Raw genomic sequence first — 17819 nt, 5'->3', positions numbered from 1 at the left:
TTAAACAACTGTCAGAAACCTTTCACCAAATGGCTCAATAGGCTCCTGATAATGTCTGGTTTTATTTATGCTGGGGGAAGGGTGAGAATAAGGAAAGCAGCAGTGTCAGCTCACAAAGGAAATGCCCTGCATTGAGTGAAAATCTATTTCTTCAGTTGGCCCAGAACTGAACATGAGAGGGTTTTTGTCCCCTTGGCCTCAGAAGCACATTGCGTTAGATGTGATTATTTTGAGGAATAAACTGCCAAAGATCCTAAAAGGTCCATATCTCTTTAAAAAAAACCGTCTTCAAATCCTTCTATCCTACTAAAACACAAAATATGTAAGCACAGAGTTGGAAGAACAGTTGTGCAGCCAAGCAACACCTTTTCTGTAAATGACCCTAGAAATTGCCATTAGTGTCTGTCTCTTGAGACAGCCGCTGCACACTAAACAGTGTAGAAAATACCTTAAAGCACAGAGTGAAGTTCTGTTTCCTGTCCCACAGATTTATTGGCATGAAATTCAAGGAAGTAAAATTTGAGGATTCGTTGTTTGAGGATTGCTACTTTGAAGATGTGACATCCAGTGAGACCTTCTTTGAAAACTGCACCATCATCTCTACTGTCTTTTATAATACTGGTAATGGGATTCCTGCTATGGTGTCATCTCCGTAACTAGGAACTATTTTATCAGAGAACTATTTTATCTATTTTCTGGGAAAAAGGATGATAGGAATCTGTGAGTTTGAGTGTGTGCTGGGTAATGAGAGTGATGATGGAAAAAGAAGAGGGTGATACTCCTTCAGGTTGTTCCATTTGTTGATTTTAACCACATGGCTTCCAGTGTCACTGGCTGCTGGGTGGCAAATGCAAAATTCAGCGCTCAGACCTTGACATCTTAAAGTAATGGCAAAATTCTCACCACTTTACAGCTTTATTCAGTAAATTTGGCTTAAACTATAATTTTAACCAATTGGTGGTTGATGATTGTAAGTAGTAAAATAGTCATTAATTTATCCTGAAGAAACTTTTTATTTCTACTTTAATAAAGAACAAACCATAATGCCATGAAATCAAAGCCTGCATTACCCTGTCCTTGTGGCATGGGGATACTGGTCCAGGTGACTCCAAAAATAAAAGGAGTGTGTGATCCTGCATCCACCAGGAGCCAAGGACACAGCTAGAGTTTGCCACTGAAATAGAAACTCCCTGGCCATTTGTATTTGATGAGGAGCTTTTCTTGGGTCTTTGATTTGGCTAGATCCTGGCTCTGAAGGGAGTTCAGCCAAGCAGGGTCAAGACTTTGCCTCTTTCACTCACAGATCTCTACGAACACAAATTCATCAACTGCAGGCTCATAAACAGCACATTCATGAAGGAGAAGGAAGGCTGCCACATTGACTTCGAGGAGGACAATGATTTCCTGATCTACCTGGTCAGCTTCCTGGGCAGTCTGTCTGTCCTGCCAGGCAACATCATCTCTGCATTGCTCATGGACAAAATTGGGAGGATAAAGATGATTGGTGAGTGGGGATGATGGGTGATGGCACAGGTCATGGGTGGGAACACAGCCCTGCAAAAACCATGGTCAGTGTGAAGAGCTCATTGCATCTGCACACCAAAAGGGCTCTGCTGGGAACGAGTCATCCCCATACCAAAAGGAGCAGAAGGGTAAAGACTAGAGGGTGAAGCAAGTGATCTACTCCATCATGGTGTGCAAGTGACCTCCTCCCCACCTCCTCACTCTGATTTTTTGTGTGTCCATGACATCCTCCTTTTTATTTTATTTTGGCTTTTGTGTCAAATCCTTCATTTTTATCCACAGGTCGGAGCTGAAGCAGGACCTCTTAGTGCTGTTGAGTTGATGCTGAAGTCCAAAACCTCTGTATAAATAAATGAACACTTTGCTTGTAGCAATGAATATTCACAAAGTTTATTTGATGTGGCAGCTTGACAGCCCAAGAGTTCCCTCTTTTGTTTTTTTCTGATTTTCAAATGATTGTACAAACAGCTTCAGGGACCATATGGTAAATTAACTGACCATGTCACAGCCAAGCAAGGTGCCACCCTTTAGCACTATGGAATAAGTTACCGAGTTATCACCTTATCAGCTCTGTGAATACTTTGAGAATTTCTGCTGTTGCTTCCTCCAGAGTTCAGACCTTTTTCTCCAGACACTATAGGAATCATGCCCAGAGGGACAGCTAAGGGAAGTTAATAAAATCAGGGATGTATCTCAGAGGTACGGGATGAATCACTCTCTTGAGCTCACCTCTCTCTCCTCTGAGAACAGAGGGAAGGTTAGTTGGTTTTGCTTCACCATCAGACAGGTTAAAGTAGAACAAGATGACCCCATTGGTGTGTCAGGAATGTACCTGGGGGGAAATGAGCATTCATGTGGTGAATTTGGAAAAGACCCGAACAAACTAGAGGGTATGTGGGAAATAAAGGAAGCTGAATGACAATGAGATTGTCCATCCTGCAAACATGTCAGCATTTCAGCATTTTCATCTGCAATTGAGATGACAGCTGGAAACCTAAATGCTTATTTCTTCTGCAAAATGAAGAGCACAGGACAAAAATTGGTAATGACACACTGAAACATTTCACTATGGAATTTTCAATGTAAACAGCCTTCTGGCATCCCACCTGTATCACTCTGTTGAACATATTATTTCTGGTCAGCTTAACAAGAAAACTGTATTTTGCTTTTGTGTTATTTACCTTTCTGGCACTTCAGTTTTATTATGTCCCTCCAAACCTTCTCTTGTACAAAACAGCAGATCTGGTGCCCTCACGATGACCCTAATGCTGGACTGTGCATTTTCAGCAGGGAGAAATATCCCACTGCACTGTGGGGATGTGGTTTGGCCGTGTACCATGGAGGAGAAGTGGACATGGGGTCCTGCATGGCAGCTTTTCATAAGCAGGGCACTACAGTGGGAAGATGCAATGTAATGTCCAAAATGAAGCATTTTAGTTCCAGTTCAGCACCTGAATTATTTCAGATGGTGTCAAATTGGTTAAAAAAAACCCCAAACCCAAAGAAAATTGTTTGGTTTTCAGGTAGTAAATGGAGCTATTTCAGTGATAACAGAACTTTCCAGTGAAAAATTGCAAAAATTGCATCTTTCAGGTGAAAATCCTCAATGGGGTAGAAGGCAGTGATGTAGCTATTAATATTTCTAAATCTGAACTGTGCCTAACTGAGCATGAATGCTCTCACTTTCTCCCTTGGTGGTGTTCATGAAATTATGGCTCCTGTGCAAATGTGCCATGAAATCTAATGATGTTCTTATAATCAAAAGAGACCTCAAGTGCTTCATACGAGTAACTGTAAATTATCCTAATTGGGACTAGAAATGTGTCAAGTGACTTCAATATGATATGAAATGCACTAGCTTTTCACTTGAAACTCAAGTTGAAAAGCCTTCACAATGATGCTTCCTCCTCATTGACTTTCATGTTTACTTGCCTCTGCTCTTCCTGGATCCCTCTGGAAGTATGAGATGCTGGAAACCTGCCTGGAAAAGCCTGTCTTCAGAGTCTTTGTAGAGCAGGACTATCAGCAAGATCAGATGATCATTGAGAACAGTTTCAAGCTGGTTTCCAGCATCAGAGAATGAGAGATAGGAAGCATCAAGGTATTTTTAGATTCTTACAGATTTAATTCCTATTGGGATGAAATGCCATTGCTTGAAAGCCATCTTTATCAACAAATGTGTTTGCTCAATTGTGGACAGGGGATGCTGGTGCCAACATTTTTCTCTTGTTTTCCCCGCCATAGGTGGCTCAATGTTGATCTCAGCAGTGTGCTGCTTCTTCCTCTTTTTTGGCAACAGTGAGTCAGCGATGATTGGCTGGCAGTGCCTCTTCTGTGGGGCCAGCATCGCTGCCTGGAACGCCCTGGATGTCATCACCGTGGAGCTCTACCCCACAGACAAAAGGTGCTCAGAATATTTCCCCTTTGAGTCTCCACATTCTGACTTTGTCCTCTTGGTTTCTGATGCAAAAAGCCACTCTAGAGACACGTAGGGGGGAAGTGGTTATTTTATTTTTTTATTTTAATTTTTTTTTATTTTTTTTCTATTTTATTCTATTTTATTTTGTTTATTTTATTTTCACCAGTTCTGCAGGGCTGTGTAGTCCTGGAGCTACATGGAATCAGCACAGACATCTGCAAACATAATTCTGCATGCATGGTGGGTTGTACACAGGGATCATGTGGGCCTGTGGAAATTACGGCCAGATAAATCATAGGGTCATGGAATCACAGAATGGTTTGGGTTGGAAGGGATCTTAAAATCATCTAGTTCCAAACCCCATGAAGGGACACCAAATGAAAAAACTCCTCTGTCATTTCCATGGATGTACATGGAGGTCTGACCTTTCAGAGTGCCAGACTCTAGTCATGGCTCATCACTGGCAGCCTTTCCTTCCAAAACTCAGAGACAACCATGTGCACAGAAAGATTTGGGACATGGGGCAACACAGGAAACTTCAGAAGAGTGTGCTGCAGATGAAAGCTTTCCTTACAACATCATTATAAGTGCCTTTTTGCCTTTTTCAGGCTGTTGGGGGAAGCCAGAAGGGAAGGAGAAGGACTGTGCATTGAAAGTAGTGTGCTTTTAGCTGCTGGGTGAAACAGGATTTGGAGGAGAGCTGTGGTTGCTTCTGTGGTGACTACCTACTCCAGGCAGCCCTTGGAAGAGTTTTGACAAGTTCTAGAGCAAGGCTGCATCCTGCTGCCTTTAGGGAAGGCAAAGGCTGACATAGTGGGCCACTCTAGGGCTAAGAAGAATTTGAGATGGAAAGGAAAAAACGAGTGCACACAGACATTCTTCTCATTCACATAGATGTGCAAAACAACAGCATCTGTTTATCTATTTATCTATTTATCTGTCTATTTATTCTGCTAGGTTTTATTTCCAACACACGAGCATTCACAAAATTACCCATCCAGACCTTCTGTAGTTATGCCAGAACCTCTCTCCTCACCATTGCTTTCTGCTTTTCCTCCCCACAGGGCAACAGCCTTTGGCATCCTCAATGGGCTTTGCAAGTTTGGTGCCATCCTGGGGAACTCCATCTTTTCCTCCTTTGTAGGGATAACCAAGGTGGTTCCCATCCTTCTGGCCTCCTCCGCTCTGGTTGGAGGAGGCCTGCTCGCTTTGCGCCTGCCAGAGACTCGAGAACAGGTCCTGATGTGAGCAACAGAGGCTCAGGGGTTCAGGGGGGGCAGACATAGAAGAAGAACAAAAAAGAACCACGTTTGGAAAACCCAAAATGTTCATTTCTGTACTGTTCTGTCCATACCTCAAAGCGAGGTGGCAGAGGGATTGAAGAGCCCGAAGGGATATAAACAAAACCCCGTAGTTTCTGACCTTTTCACAGCCACGACTGGTGCATGCAGCTCCCACACGCCCCTTGCAGAGCTTGGGTTCAACCTTGCCTACGCTGGGAGCCCACCCTGTCCCTCCCCATCCCACTGCAAGGACACCAGACGTAGCAGCGGCTCCGTGCATGTGTGCGCCTGCGTGGGCGCCAGCGTGTCCGACAGGAGAGCAGATCCTCACCCCCTCCTGCCTTTGCCGAGCTGTGAGATACTGCCCGCCCTGCCCAGCACTCCTTGGCAATCCATATCAGCTGTGCTCAGACACGAAGGGCATCCGAGGGGAGGCAGGTAACAAACTGCTGTAGGTGAGCTCCAGCAATAGGGGCAAGAGCTACAAATGTGGCCAGTGACCCACGGTCTTGATTTTCGGGTTACCACCCCAACCGCCTGGAATAGTGTGAGAGTCCTGATTTCCAGAGGATTCAAGGATGGGTGCTTGGCTCTCTCAGAAGACTCAGAGTTTCAAAGCCCTTTACTGTCTTCACTTGGGCACAGAGAATCACTAGGCACCTTCTTGGTCTGAGAGAGAAATATCTACATAATTTTATATATATATATATATATGTATTTACACATACTTGCAAACATACATATACACATTGAAGTGATCAGCTATTAAAATTTAGAATTTTTAATTTCTGCACCCTTAAGAGGATTTTAAGAGAAACACTAAAAACTAATCCCAATAATTCAAGATTATCTGGAGTCATGACCAACTTAGTGCCACTTCATTCTTTATATCCAGACACCAAATATTTAAATGTATTGATGGCTGGGAATATATATTTCTATAATGATTAATTAGTTGTAGTTTTTTTCCTACAACTTTCACAGAGGAGAAATTGGTATGCTGTTGGAGCATTCCACAAACCAAATGTGTACATATTATCCAGTGTAAATAAGGGATTTTTGCCTAATACCTAGAGTATGGTAACTGTGAATTTACCAGCATTTTAGCCATATTATTTAAAGAATATGATGCTTGACTTTCTAATATACTTGGGTCTCATTGAAACACTGTAAGCACAGTTACTTAAAGCCATTTAACTTGTTACACAGGGAATGCACACAGCAAGCTTTCACTGTACAGAACATTAAATTCTCCATTTAGTGGCACAGTTTAGTTTGATATCCTGTGAAGAACATTCTTGAAATTTGTGTGCCCTTTTTATCATACAAGTCCTGTTGCACCTAGAAGCAAAGTGAGTTGTGTATTTTAGAGTATGTTCTCTTGGGAAGTCAGAATAAAATGCATCCTGTTCAAAAACACATTAATACTCACAATAGAGGAGATAACACTAATTAGATCCTTTCAACAAGCTCAGCAATAGACCAGAATTGATAAGAAACCATCACATAGTGCAGGGAATTTGTCACACCAGGATATTTTGTGACATAAAAAGTTCTTTTGTACTTTTGTTCACGATCTTCCTATTTACCTTCCTTTGGATCCTCTTTGTTGCTTTTCCCCCCCTTGTCTGTTTGTTTTTGTTTGTTTGGGTTTGTTTGGGATTTTTTAAGAAAACCAAGGAAGGCTAGGCTTCAATCCTGCCTAGGACTGATATCTCACACCTCTGCCTTTGGCTGCACAGGGACAGTCACTTGCACTCACGCTGGCACCAGCCCAGCCCACGCTGCAGCTGTGGGAGTCAGTGAGGTGCTGCTGCAGAGGGCAGCCGAAGGACACACAGCAGGGTTAGATCACAAGCAGCAAATCCTTGCTGATGAGGCAAAAGCCTCTAATGAGCATCACTTTCATCATTGTGTCAATCAGGGCTAAACACTTCTGGAGTAGCAAGGCTACAATGGGCTGTTTGGGATTTTTGACATTTATTCAGAGGTTTATGAAATTGATAAAATCACAAGCTGCTGTAATAACAGAACTTATTATGCGTAATTTCTTCATTTTATGGGTAGCTTAGGGCCTTTTTTTTTTTATTTGTCTTCAAAACAGCAAGGTTCCTTCTCTAAAGTAGGAGTGAATGTAATAATGTCCTTTGGCAGCAGTTCACAGCTTCTGTTCAGAATCCCAGCCCAGAACATGTTTTTTTTCTCTAAGACTATCTGGTCCTTTTGCATGATGAGAAGCAGCTAAATATGTATTTTAACACAAAAGATCACCATGACTTTTAGGTTTCATCCATTTTGTTCAGCTGTGCTTGCCAATTATCGTATTACAATCGGGGGACAGGAGGGGGAATTTTTGTTTCATTTGCTGGACTGTTCATTTATGCTGCTCTGTGGAGCGAGAACCTATTTATTTAAATATTTATTTTACATAGCACTCTCAGTTACTTATTACCCAATGCTCACAGAAAATCTATTTTTGTTCTCCATTGCCATTGTGCAGTGACCTTAATGACATAATTTATGTTGCAAAACTTCTCTATTAATTTTCAGAGAAGGAAGAAATTGAGGTCTTGAGGAGATATAAATGGCAAGATAGTATTAGGAAATATATCCAATCTTAGAAACCTTTCCTCTTTACAGAATGGCTTCCAGGCTGCTAAACCTCACTTCACAGACTAGCTGGGACAAAGTAAATAGCAATAGGATCTTGTTATCAATGTTACCCGGGCTACCCATGTGACTATAGAAACTTAGCATCCCTAAAATCCATGGGTCAGTCACTTGAGGCTAAGGGATGTTGCACATGTGTTGGCACAAGGCTCCTATCCCTGGCTTGACCAGGGAGTTTGTACCTAATAGTAGGAAAGAGCAAACACACACTGCAGCTGGTACAGGAGAGCCTGGGAAAGGACAACACTGAGCAGAGAAGGAAGAAATGAAAAGAACTCGTATCACCTCTTTGAGACACCTGCAAGTCAGGGGTCTGTGGCTGAACACATCACCCTGGGCCCCGTTATTCTCAGCTGAAAGGCAGAGGCAACACATATCACCATGCTCAGGCACGGTGCTAAGCTGAAGATGCCCTGGATAGCCCTGCTTCTTCAGGAACAGAGAAATCCAGGGCGACAGCTCCAGCTCAGGCATTTGCCTTTGTGACACCGGGGCTGACACCTCCCGTCCAACTTCAGTGCGAACAGGCGTAGTCAATACTCCTGATGTGTTTATTGTCCTTGTCATGGTGTAAATCAGTGTAGGCCTCACACTGCTGCTTTCCAGAGCAAAATGGTTGGTGGGTGCAGACCCCTCAGCATTGGCTCTGGTTTGACTTGGGCTCAGTTTCAAGCCATGGGCTACCTGATAGGCTGAGCCTGAGTCAGAGTCCCGGAGCCCTGTTCAAGGGGAGATTTCTAATCAGGCACCTCCTCTGATGGCTCAGCTTTATTTCTTCTGTAAAATCAGCATTACACCTGCTGTGCAAGGGCCAGCATGCCTCTTCCATTGGTTCCCCTGCCCACGTTTGCCACAGTGAACAGTCTCTGTCTTGGATACACTGGACCATCCACAGAGAAAACTGCTGACCCCGGGTCCCCTGGTGATCTCTGCAGAGCGCTATTTCCACAGATTCATGAACTTTACTGCAACAGGGACACAGAGGACCAAGACAGAGGACTTGCCTTAAATCCCAAAGATCTCTGTTCTAGAGGACAGCTGGACCTCCTCGTGGATGCGTGGCATACCAGTACAGCCACTTATCCAGGGACATTGTGGCATAGGAAAGGTGAGTCTAGGGAACCCAAATGGACCTGCTGTGACTCAGTGTCTTCAGCTGTACAGCCATGTAACAGGGGTCACAGGAGGAGTCCTTTGCTGAGTTTCTGAGCATGCAGACAGACATTTAGAGGGACACCAAGCACTGTTGATACCATTATAAAAGACCAGTGGTATGATAATGAGTTCTGCCTCCTTATACTCCTGTTGATTTAACAGGTTGTTGTATGTTAATTTATTTACTTCAGTTGTGCAGGACAGCTCCTGTTACTGCCTTTGGCTATGCTATGTCCTAGTGATGGTGGCTGCTGCTTCTGCTGGGTGGGGTGATCCCCTCCTTGCCCATATGAACATCATTCTTTGGAATTCCTTGAAATTATTTATAAACAGTGGTGTATGGATCTTTTGGACTAAGAAGAGGATCATTCTTGGAGAACCCATACCCAGAGCCAGGTGTTCTGCACACTGAGGAGTGCTCAGGCATCCTGATGTCCTTCAGTGATATTGAAGAGGGGCACTGAAGGATGTTCCCCAAGCCTGGGAGTGGTCCAGCCCCAAGGCTGGATTCACAAAGGGACACAGAGTGAGGCTGCATGGAGCTGAGCTTTCTGCAGATGTGCAGGTCGGTCTCCTCCAGGTCCTGCTTTGAGACCTCCAACAGCAGAGTATACTCTGATGCTCTTAAGGAGGCCTTGGGTCCATTAATATTTACTGTTTAAAGTCCTTTGACTTTCCAAAGGGCACACAAAACCCAAGAGGATATTTTTAGGTTATGTAGATTTGAGCCCTATACATTTTATTTTCCATTAAGTTTCTCCCCGTTTCTCACCCTTGTATTAGTAAATGCTGCTTTTAGGAAGAATCATGCCTGGGAACTGTGAAGGAAACAAAATGAAATAAATTTCTTTGCTGTATGTGATGCTAGTGCTGTATAAATGTACACACACTGCAAGTCCCATTGTAAATAACACCCGGTGTCGTGCTTTAATGCAAAGTTTCATTTAGATGTTCTGTCAACTCTGTGTGTGAAATAGCCAATTCCAGTCCCTTGGTTCCTTTTCTTCATTTAAAACCTTCTTTTATTTTTTTTTATTTGATCTGTGTCTGGTTGTCACTGGAAATTGCAGCTGTTCCAATGGACTTTGTTTTTGTTCTCTCTGTCACATTAAAAAGCTGGAAGAAAAAGAATGGCTCTTATAGTGTTGGTGTTTAATGTGCACTTTGAGGATTTTTACAAGGGCTGTCGTGAGTGACTTTGTATCCTGACAATGTGGGGGCTTCCTCTGATGTTTCCTACTTGTACATCCTTCCTCTCTCAAACAATCCCACCTCAATTAAGTCTCCCTTCTATCACAGTCCTTTCACACCGTGGACTTCCAAACACAGCACATGAGAAAATCTTTACCCTGAAAAGTTTTCTGGTAGGAGGAAGCATGAAATATCTTTAAAGGCTGTGCAAGACCAAAAAGCTAAACTCTGCTTTGTAACAAGAATACAACCAAAAAAATCCCCGCTGCTTCTTGAGGCTTGGAACACCGTTTGGCCACAGCATACTCCCTTATTGGATGTGTTTCTAAGGATGTGAGCTCTTGCTTTTTATTTGCAGCTCTTTGTATAAATCTAACTATCCAACCCATGCTTTCAGAGCAATGATAGAGACAACATCAGCTGTGTGGGAAAAGAGCTCATGGCATAAGCAGTGGAGGCTGGCAGCCAGACTATGGGTTTATGTATTAATTTCCTTATGTATTCCATAAAATGTAGTGATGTCTCTTCTCCAGGACCCATTGAAGATCAGCAGGGTTTTGATTCTGAGTTAAATCTGACTTGTTGTTAAGAAATCTAAGTGCTGAAATGTTGTCAGGTCAATCAGTGATTAGTTAGTTCTCTCTTCACGTACACTGCACATGCAACATGCTAAAGGCAATATTCAGGTGAGAGATAAAGAGCCAGGGAGATTGGAAATGTAATAAAGGAACCATGGAGGTACCTCCAACATCAGGAGACTAAATCACCATTTTTCCTCAGCTCAGGTTCAGCTGGGTCCCACAGGATCCATCTGAACTGGGTGAACCAAAGCCAGCAGCAGTCTGGGGGGACTGGTAAGGACTGTTCTAGGTGGGAGCTGCCAGCTGTGAATTTTGCAGTGCTCACATCTGACTGCAGAGTACAGAGCTATGGAGTCAACATTCTGTAAGCCCCTTATGTGTGTTCTGCCTGTAGGAAAATGTGCATCAGCAAACACCATCAAAAAGCATTTTCTATGACCTGAGTTTTTAGATAAAGGTCAGAGATTTGCACTGAAAGCCTTGGAGGTGCTTTCGAGTTGTCCTTTCTCCAGGCTAGTTGACATTCTGCATAGGACTGAAGTCTCAGCAAGCAGGAAAATCCCATATTTGAATGTTCAGAGAGGGTTGCTGATAAAAACAGTGCATAAAATCCCCTGACTAATTTTAAAGTAGGGAACAGGGAATTTAAAAGCAGGATTATGTGACACAGCTGCCTGAGATCACATAGGATGTACTGGATGATAAGAAAACCTTTTCAAACCTGTGTTCTTTTCCATATTGATGTTTCTACCCCAACCAGCTCATGTTTCTCACTATGTGGAGTTACTGGCACAGATTCTCAGAGTTACTAATAAATGACCCAGATTCCCTGGATATGCAGGTTCATCCAAGCTGTCACAAAGGGTTACCTGCTGGAGGAAGAAGGCTGGAATTGACGGCATTCCCAGCAGCCACTAAATCCGGCTGTAGGTCTCAGTGACGCTTCTGAATTGTGAAGTGACTTCGTACTGGGAATATGATTTGAGTTAGATTACGGTAAAAAGGCAAATCATTTTACCAGTGTGCTTATATCTCAGATCCTCCTATTTCTCAGACCAGTTTCTTGCAAGCAGAGATGTACAAAACAGAAAGAGCTAGCCAAAGAAGTTCCCACAGATTTTTTTTTTTTTTGCTGTTCTCAGTGGGCAAGGAGAATTAACTGCAGAACTTTCAGCCACCTTGTGCCATGATGATGCAAACAGTTAGGGGTTATATATAATTTTTAACATTCTAAGTGTACATAGTTATTACTGAACTAACCCATAAAGTAGTTTGAAAAAAACCTAAAAGTCATATTTGAATGTATTGCTCAGCGCTTGTTTCACCTATAAAAACACGTGTGTATATAAACATACATACGCATCTACGCATGCACATGTGTTTGTATTTAAAACTAAATGATTACACCTGACCTTAATGATCCTGCCTCAGGTTTTTTGGGAGCGAAATTAGCCTCAGTAAGACCAGAAGATGGCAGCAGTTGTCCACAACATAAACCGATTACTGCTTATCAGTAGCTGCTGGAGTCTGCGCGCAGGACCCACATCATGCGCAGACGAGGTGCTGCAGCAGTGCCATCAGGTACAACTCACAGGGGTCTGACCCCCAGGGAAATCAGGGAAAAGTGTGTAAAATTAATAATAATTAAAAAAAAAAAAAAAAAGCAGTGATTAGAAGGTTTAGGGAAAAAACAACCCTGGCTAGTGCCAAAGCTTTTGAAATGGGAATTGTGCAAACCTGAAGCAAAGCAAATGTAATTATGGGGAAGAAAATAAGAATTTCTGCTTCAGTAGGCTAGTGCAATGGTTTTCAGGCTTTCTCAGCCTGCAGCTTCTGAGTGTTTTCCAGAGGAGATATAGATTCCCTGTAAAAATGTGGTGAGTTAGAAAAGCTGTGATCTGGCCAGTGCCTTACCTGCAGAGCTGGGAACAGGCTGGCACCAGTGGTGCCTTCTGGGGCAGCCTGCTGAGGTGCTGCAGGGAATGGGGTTTGTAGACAAGGTCTACAGCCCAGCTAATCATGGAGGAACATCACCAGCATTGCCTCATGGGTTCCTTCTTCTACAGCCTCAAGCACAGGCAGAACCTTCTGCTGTTAAAATCTGAGCCATTAAAATGAGAATTCTCATCACAGAGGGGTTTCATGAACTCCTCCTACATCTCTCTATGAGGAAGGTAAGTCAAGGGACAACACTCATATTTCTAAGTGTTTTGCTTCTCACCTCAAAGCAACCTGGGGCCACAAACCCTCAATGCTTTCCCTATATGGGTGATTCAGATCAGAGTTCTGAGCCTGCTGAGAATTACCCAAATAACACCAGCAAGCATTGTAGCTGTCCTGCTTACAGCTCTAGAAATCACGGAGCCCAGCTGAGACTTGTGATCCTGCTAAGCAGGGCTTTTCCCCAGCCTTCTGAACTCTCTCCCACCACAGCTGGGTACAGCTGCTGTCTGCCATGGGTTTTGTGTTGATGGTTTCTCTCTGAGAATCAGGAGTTTAGAATTCCCTGGAAAGCTTTTGCTTCACCATAGAAAATAAACAAAGGAGCTATTCAGTAAATACAAACAGAGTTAATTGCGAGGAGACCAAAGCCAGCTCTCAAGTGGCTTCATTCCTTGATTTTGTTGCCCCGGCGAAGTAGAGACTGACTCCAGGGAGGATGTATCTTCCCAGGGTTGTAGCCTGTCTCACGGTGGAGTGCCACGGGCAGGACAGCAGCTGGAGCGGGATCCACTCTGGCTTTCAGAAGAAGTTTGTAGGATTTCTCCAGAGGGAGCCCTTTCTCAGCCTTGAAATCTTCTGCTTCAGACTGGGAAAAGAATATTGTACCCAGCTCTTCAAAATACATCTTTGAATTATAAATTCAGCTCTTTTACCCTTTTGAGTATAAGAGCTTTGAAAACTTCCCAGCAACCCTATTCCTTCCCTTAGACCTCTGAACAACAAACTGCTCTGCAGAAACCAGCCCCATATTGAACCCTTAGGGCTATAAATATTTCAGAACAACTATTTACAGTCCTCTTTTGACCCTATCCAAAGAGACCACAAAGAGTTCACAGCCCTGGTTCAGCCCAGCTGTGGGACCCTGCTAAGTTACTTTGTCCCCTTTCACATCCCACCTGGAAGAGGACAGGAATAGTGTCACCTTTGTGTTGGTCTCTTGCTCTGTGTGGGGTCATCCCTACCTTAGGGACCCGAGAGACCTTCTTGGGCAGATTTTCCAAGGGTTTGGGGTGCCAGTTACTATTCAATGTCCTGAAGCTCTGCTACGTTGTTGACATTTACCTACGGTATTGCAGAATATCCCTCCTTGGTCGGTTAAAGGAGCTGCTTCTTTTAAGTGCTACATATTTAACAGGTAACCAGTTTACCTGTTTCCTCAAGTCAAGGTTCAGTATAAAGCTTATGTGGGAGAAATGCTGGTTAAAGAGAAAAAAAGAACTAACCCTGGCTGAATGCCACATCCACCACAGAGGAGTTCAAGCCTGAAGTTAAGTGTATCCCTAAATCACGACCATGGTTATTGCAACCTTCCCATGTCCGCTGGGGATGAAATACTGCCTTAGATAGGCTTTAGAGATAGGGTTTCACAAGAAAGAGGAGCTCCAAATAGAAAAATGATGCAAAGAAATGTTAGAAAGCAAACAGATGAAAAAAACCCCAAATTCAAACCCAAACCTTTTTCTAACCTTTTATGGTCTTAAAACAGTGTTTTACCAATTGCAGCTCTTCAGGGTCACTCCACTTTTGGCTCCAGGAGAAATTCTTGTCTGGAAATGCTGACAGCTCAGCCTTCTCCTCTGCAGTGCACAGATAGCTTGAGCAGCCTAGAGATACTTGTCTCAGACTGCTCAACCAACAGCAGTGAGAAGATAAACCCCTTATACCCTCTAAGAGAGACAAGACCAAAGCTTAAATCCACTTTTGCAGGAGTAAATTATGCCACAGACAAGTTGAAAGAATTTCCCAACTCACACCCTGTGCTTATAGGGGAGAATTCCTGGCTTTTTGCTGGAAATATTGTTCACATGGGGATGTTGTTTTGAATTATAGAATCATAGAATAGTTTGGGTTGGAAGGGATCTTAAAGATCATCCAGTTCCAAACCCCTGCTACGGACAGGAACACCTTTCATTAGACCAGGTTGCTCAGAGACCCACCCAACCTTTTCCCAGTATGGGTCACAGTGCAAAGCAAAAGCAGAGGCCTCAGCCTGGATCTCTGCTGTGTGTGCAAGCCCCAGACTAGCAGAGGTGTGGGTGGCAGGTTCTCTGAATGAAAATTAGGGTGGTGGTGTGGCTCACTGGAAAGCTGACAGTTCCTTTCTCACTTCAGAAGAAGACTTTCTGAACTAGATCTCTGAGGTGCCTCACAGCACAGCAAAATCTGGGAAAATCACCTTCTGTCTCCTTTTCTTTCTGGTTTTTCTCTTCATCTTTAGGTATGACTTCCCTAAGTATCCACCCTTGCTTGATGCAGTTGGAATCTGGTGACATGATGCAAATGAAATGCTGATTTTTAAGCAAGATTATGTAAGTCCAATGTGTTCAGTCACCGTGGTACTGGGAATCATTGAGAATGAATTTCTCCAATCTGTGAGACAGTGGCAGGGAAGGAATGAGGGCAGAGCTAGTCACCAGGCATAACTCAGCCAGGACTTCCTCATAGATGTTGAGGAGTGAGCACAAGGTGAAATGTTTTTACCACAGAGATTTCCACTGCAGTGACCCTGCTCTCAACAGGCATCTTGTATAACTGCACAAAGCATTAAAGCCAAAGTGGAGGACAATCTAGATCTTTCTGTTTGACACAAAGGGATCCTGATCTAGTTTGGTGTCTGCCCTTGAGCAGATTTAGGGATAAAGCACTAAAATTTTCTGTCCTGAGCTGCTTGGTGGTTGTAGCCCTGAGCTATTAGTTCTTGTGTTCCCCTTTTACTCCACAAGAACCTGTTGCCTGACATTACAGTTATGAATAAAGTCCTTGGGTGGTGGCCTGATTAATCTGGTTTCAAAATGAGACATGGGGAATAATGCTGCCTACTCATACTATGTCCTTGCTACCTTCTTACTACCAATCTTTGCAACCACAACTCACAAGTGACTACTTTGTTTTCCTCTGGGCATGATTTAGCTTTATTTATTGGCATTGTTGTTATTACTATTCATAAAAGAAATTATCAAGGTAACCTGGCTGATGGACTTTGAAGCATTGGGTAATGACTTCTGCAAATCACAAAGAAAAATGTACCCTCCAAACTGAAGGCATAAGCAAAAACAAGGCAGGGGGAGGATGAGCTTTAAAGAATAGGTGTCCTTTCAAGTCAAAGATTAATTCCAGATTGAAATTATCAGGCAGTAAATAACACACCGGAGTCTTTGTCAATAGGAAGCAAATTTACTCTGCTGCAAATATACTAATCACTAGTATAGCCACTCACATTATTAGCTGAGAATAATTATTTTCTCCAAGGAAAGTATAGACCTTCAAAGGAGACATCTTAAATCACAGCAAATTTTAATTTAAATTCAAAGTGTAGGAATACACACAGTACTCCATCTCTTTCTTATCCATTCGGGATGGTGCCATTACAGTGTTTTAAAGACAGCCCCAATCATTGAACTAAATACCTGCAGCCTAACACTTCGCAATTTCATTTTCTCCTTGTCAGACTGTGTAATTGATATTTGTACTGGAGGAAACAAAACAGAAAATGTGACGGTGTTGGTAACTGTGCCATTACTGTCTCTTAAACTGCCTGAGAGATGGGGAGGACTGGGTGACAGTGAGGAACTGGTGCCTTTGTAATTGGATACAAAACCTACGTGGCCTAAGCCTGTAGTCAATGCCTGCTTGGATTGGGACAGGTGTGAGATCTGACACTGGGTTGTCACTGGTCTTGTGTGACTAATTCTACTACCTGAAAGCCAAGTCCTGCAAAGAACCAAGCACACTGATTTCAGCAAGATCTCACCTTACTGCAGAATATGACTATGTGGAGATTCAGTCTCTGGCATGTGGCAGAATTTGGGGCTCTCCGATGTATCTGCAGGGACAGATGGAAGAAGCTGAAATGTTCCCTGTTGACTTTGCTGTCTATCTTCCACAGTTGCACTGTCCTGAGGACTGACAGTTCCCATCTACAGTCATACCTGGGGAAGTGACCAGTTCTGTTCCCCTTGTTCCCAGCTCAAGGACAGGGTAATGGGATCTGTTTCATGAGCTTTTGGCTGAGAGTGAATTCACCAGGTGAGTTACAGCGATCTTTCTGCCTCTGTGGGAGTTTGTTTTCTCCACCAAATGCCTTGGGTTCAGTAAGAGCACTTCCTCTACAGAAAATTGCTTGGAAGTGTCAAACTATGATGAGGGCCAGGTAACTGCAAAACTTTTCTCTGAATAAGGCTCACAGACTCCTGCTTTTCCAGGTGGCACAGCAAGCTTTGCCTTGGCCATCATAGCTCTGAAGCTATGAAAATGCCCAAAGACTTAATCTTCTCCATTGTTTTCTGATACTTTTCATGTTTTGCTTTCAAATTTCTGCAATCACAAAGTGCAATAGGGCTGATGGGTTAGAGAGACATAAATGCTCTGAAGAGGTGACCTGGAGTCTGAACCCAGAAAAAACCAGGACTTTCATGTTGAAATTATCACAAAAACAAAAGAAAAGAAAACACCACCCCAACACCCTTCAAATGTGAATAATTTGTTGAGAGCATCTTCCGGAGTGATAGATAATTGTATCTGTTCCACCTCCAAAGCAGCTCAAATCAGCCCGGTGACATTTGTCACAAGTGGAGGCAGTTATTAATAGGCTGCATACTTATAAAACTTCTTTACAATGCAAATTGCTTCTTTCTGCCTTTATCCCAGCTTTTAGGATGTTTTATCCATGTATTCCTGACATCTCACTCCTCAGTGGTGTCTGAATATCCTTAGAGGAAAGAGGAGTGAAAGCCCAGTTGACTCTGTAGCTTGGGGCAGCTACAGGAACTCTGG

General features: G+C 43.2%; 1 protein-coding gene across 1 annotated transcript in view; it reads left to right on the top strand.

Moving 5' to 3' along the window:
* Positions 1-10182, top strand: part of SV2B (synaptic vesicle glycoprotein 2B) — a 60508-nt gene extending 50326 nt beyond the window's left edge. The window contains 4 exon segments of the mRNA XM_032700437.1: positions 488-621; positions 1304-1504; positions 3769-3928; positions 5008-10182. Coding sequence (XP_032556328.1) covers positions 488-621; positions 1304-1504; positions 3769-3928; positions 5008-5191 — 679 coding nt within the window. The 3' untranslated portion in view covers positions 5192-10182.
* The last annotated feature ends 7637 nt before the right edge of the window (positions 10183-17819 follow it).

This window comes from Chiroxiphia lanceolata, chromosome 12 (assembly GCF_009829145.1).
Source record: "Chiroxiphia lanceolata isolate bChiLan1 chromosome 12, bChiLan1.pri, whole genome shotgun sequence".
In the NCBI taxonomy this organism is placed as follows: domain Eukaryota; kingdom Metazoa; phylum Chordata; class Aves; order Passeriformes; family Pipridae; genus Chiroxiphia; species Chiroxiphia lanceolata.
This window is presented reverse-complemented; position numbering and strand designations above follow the sequence as displayed.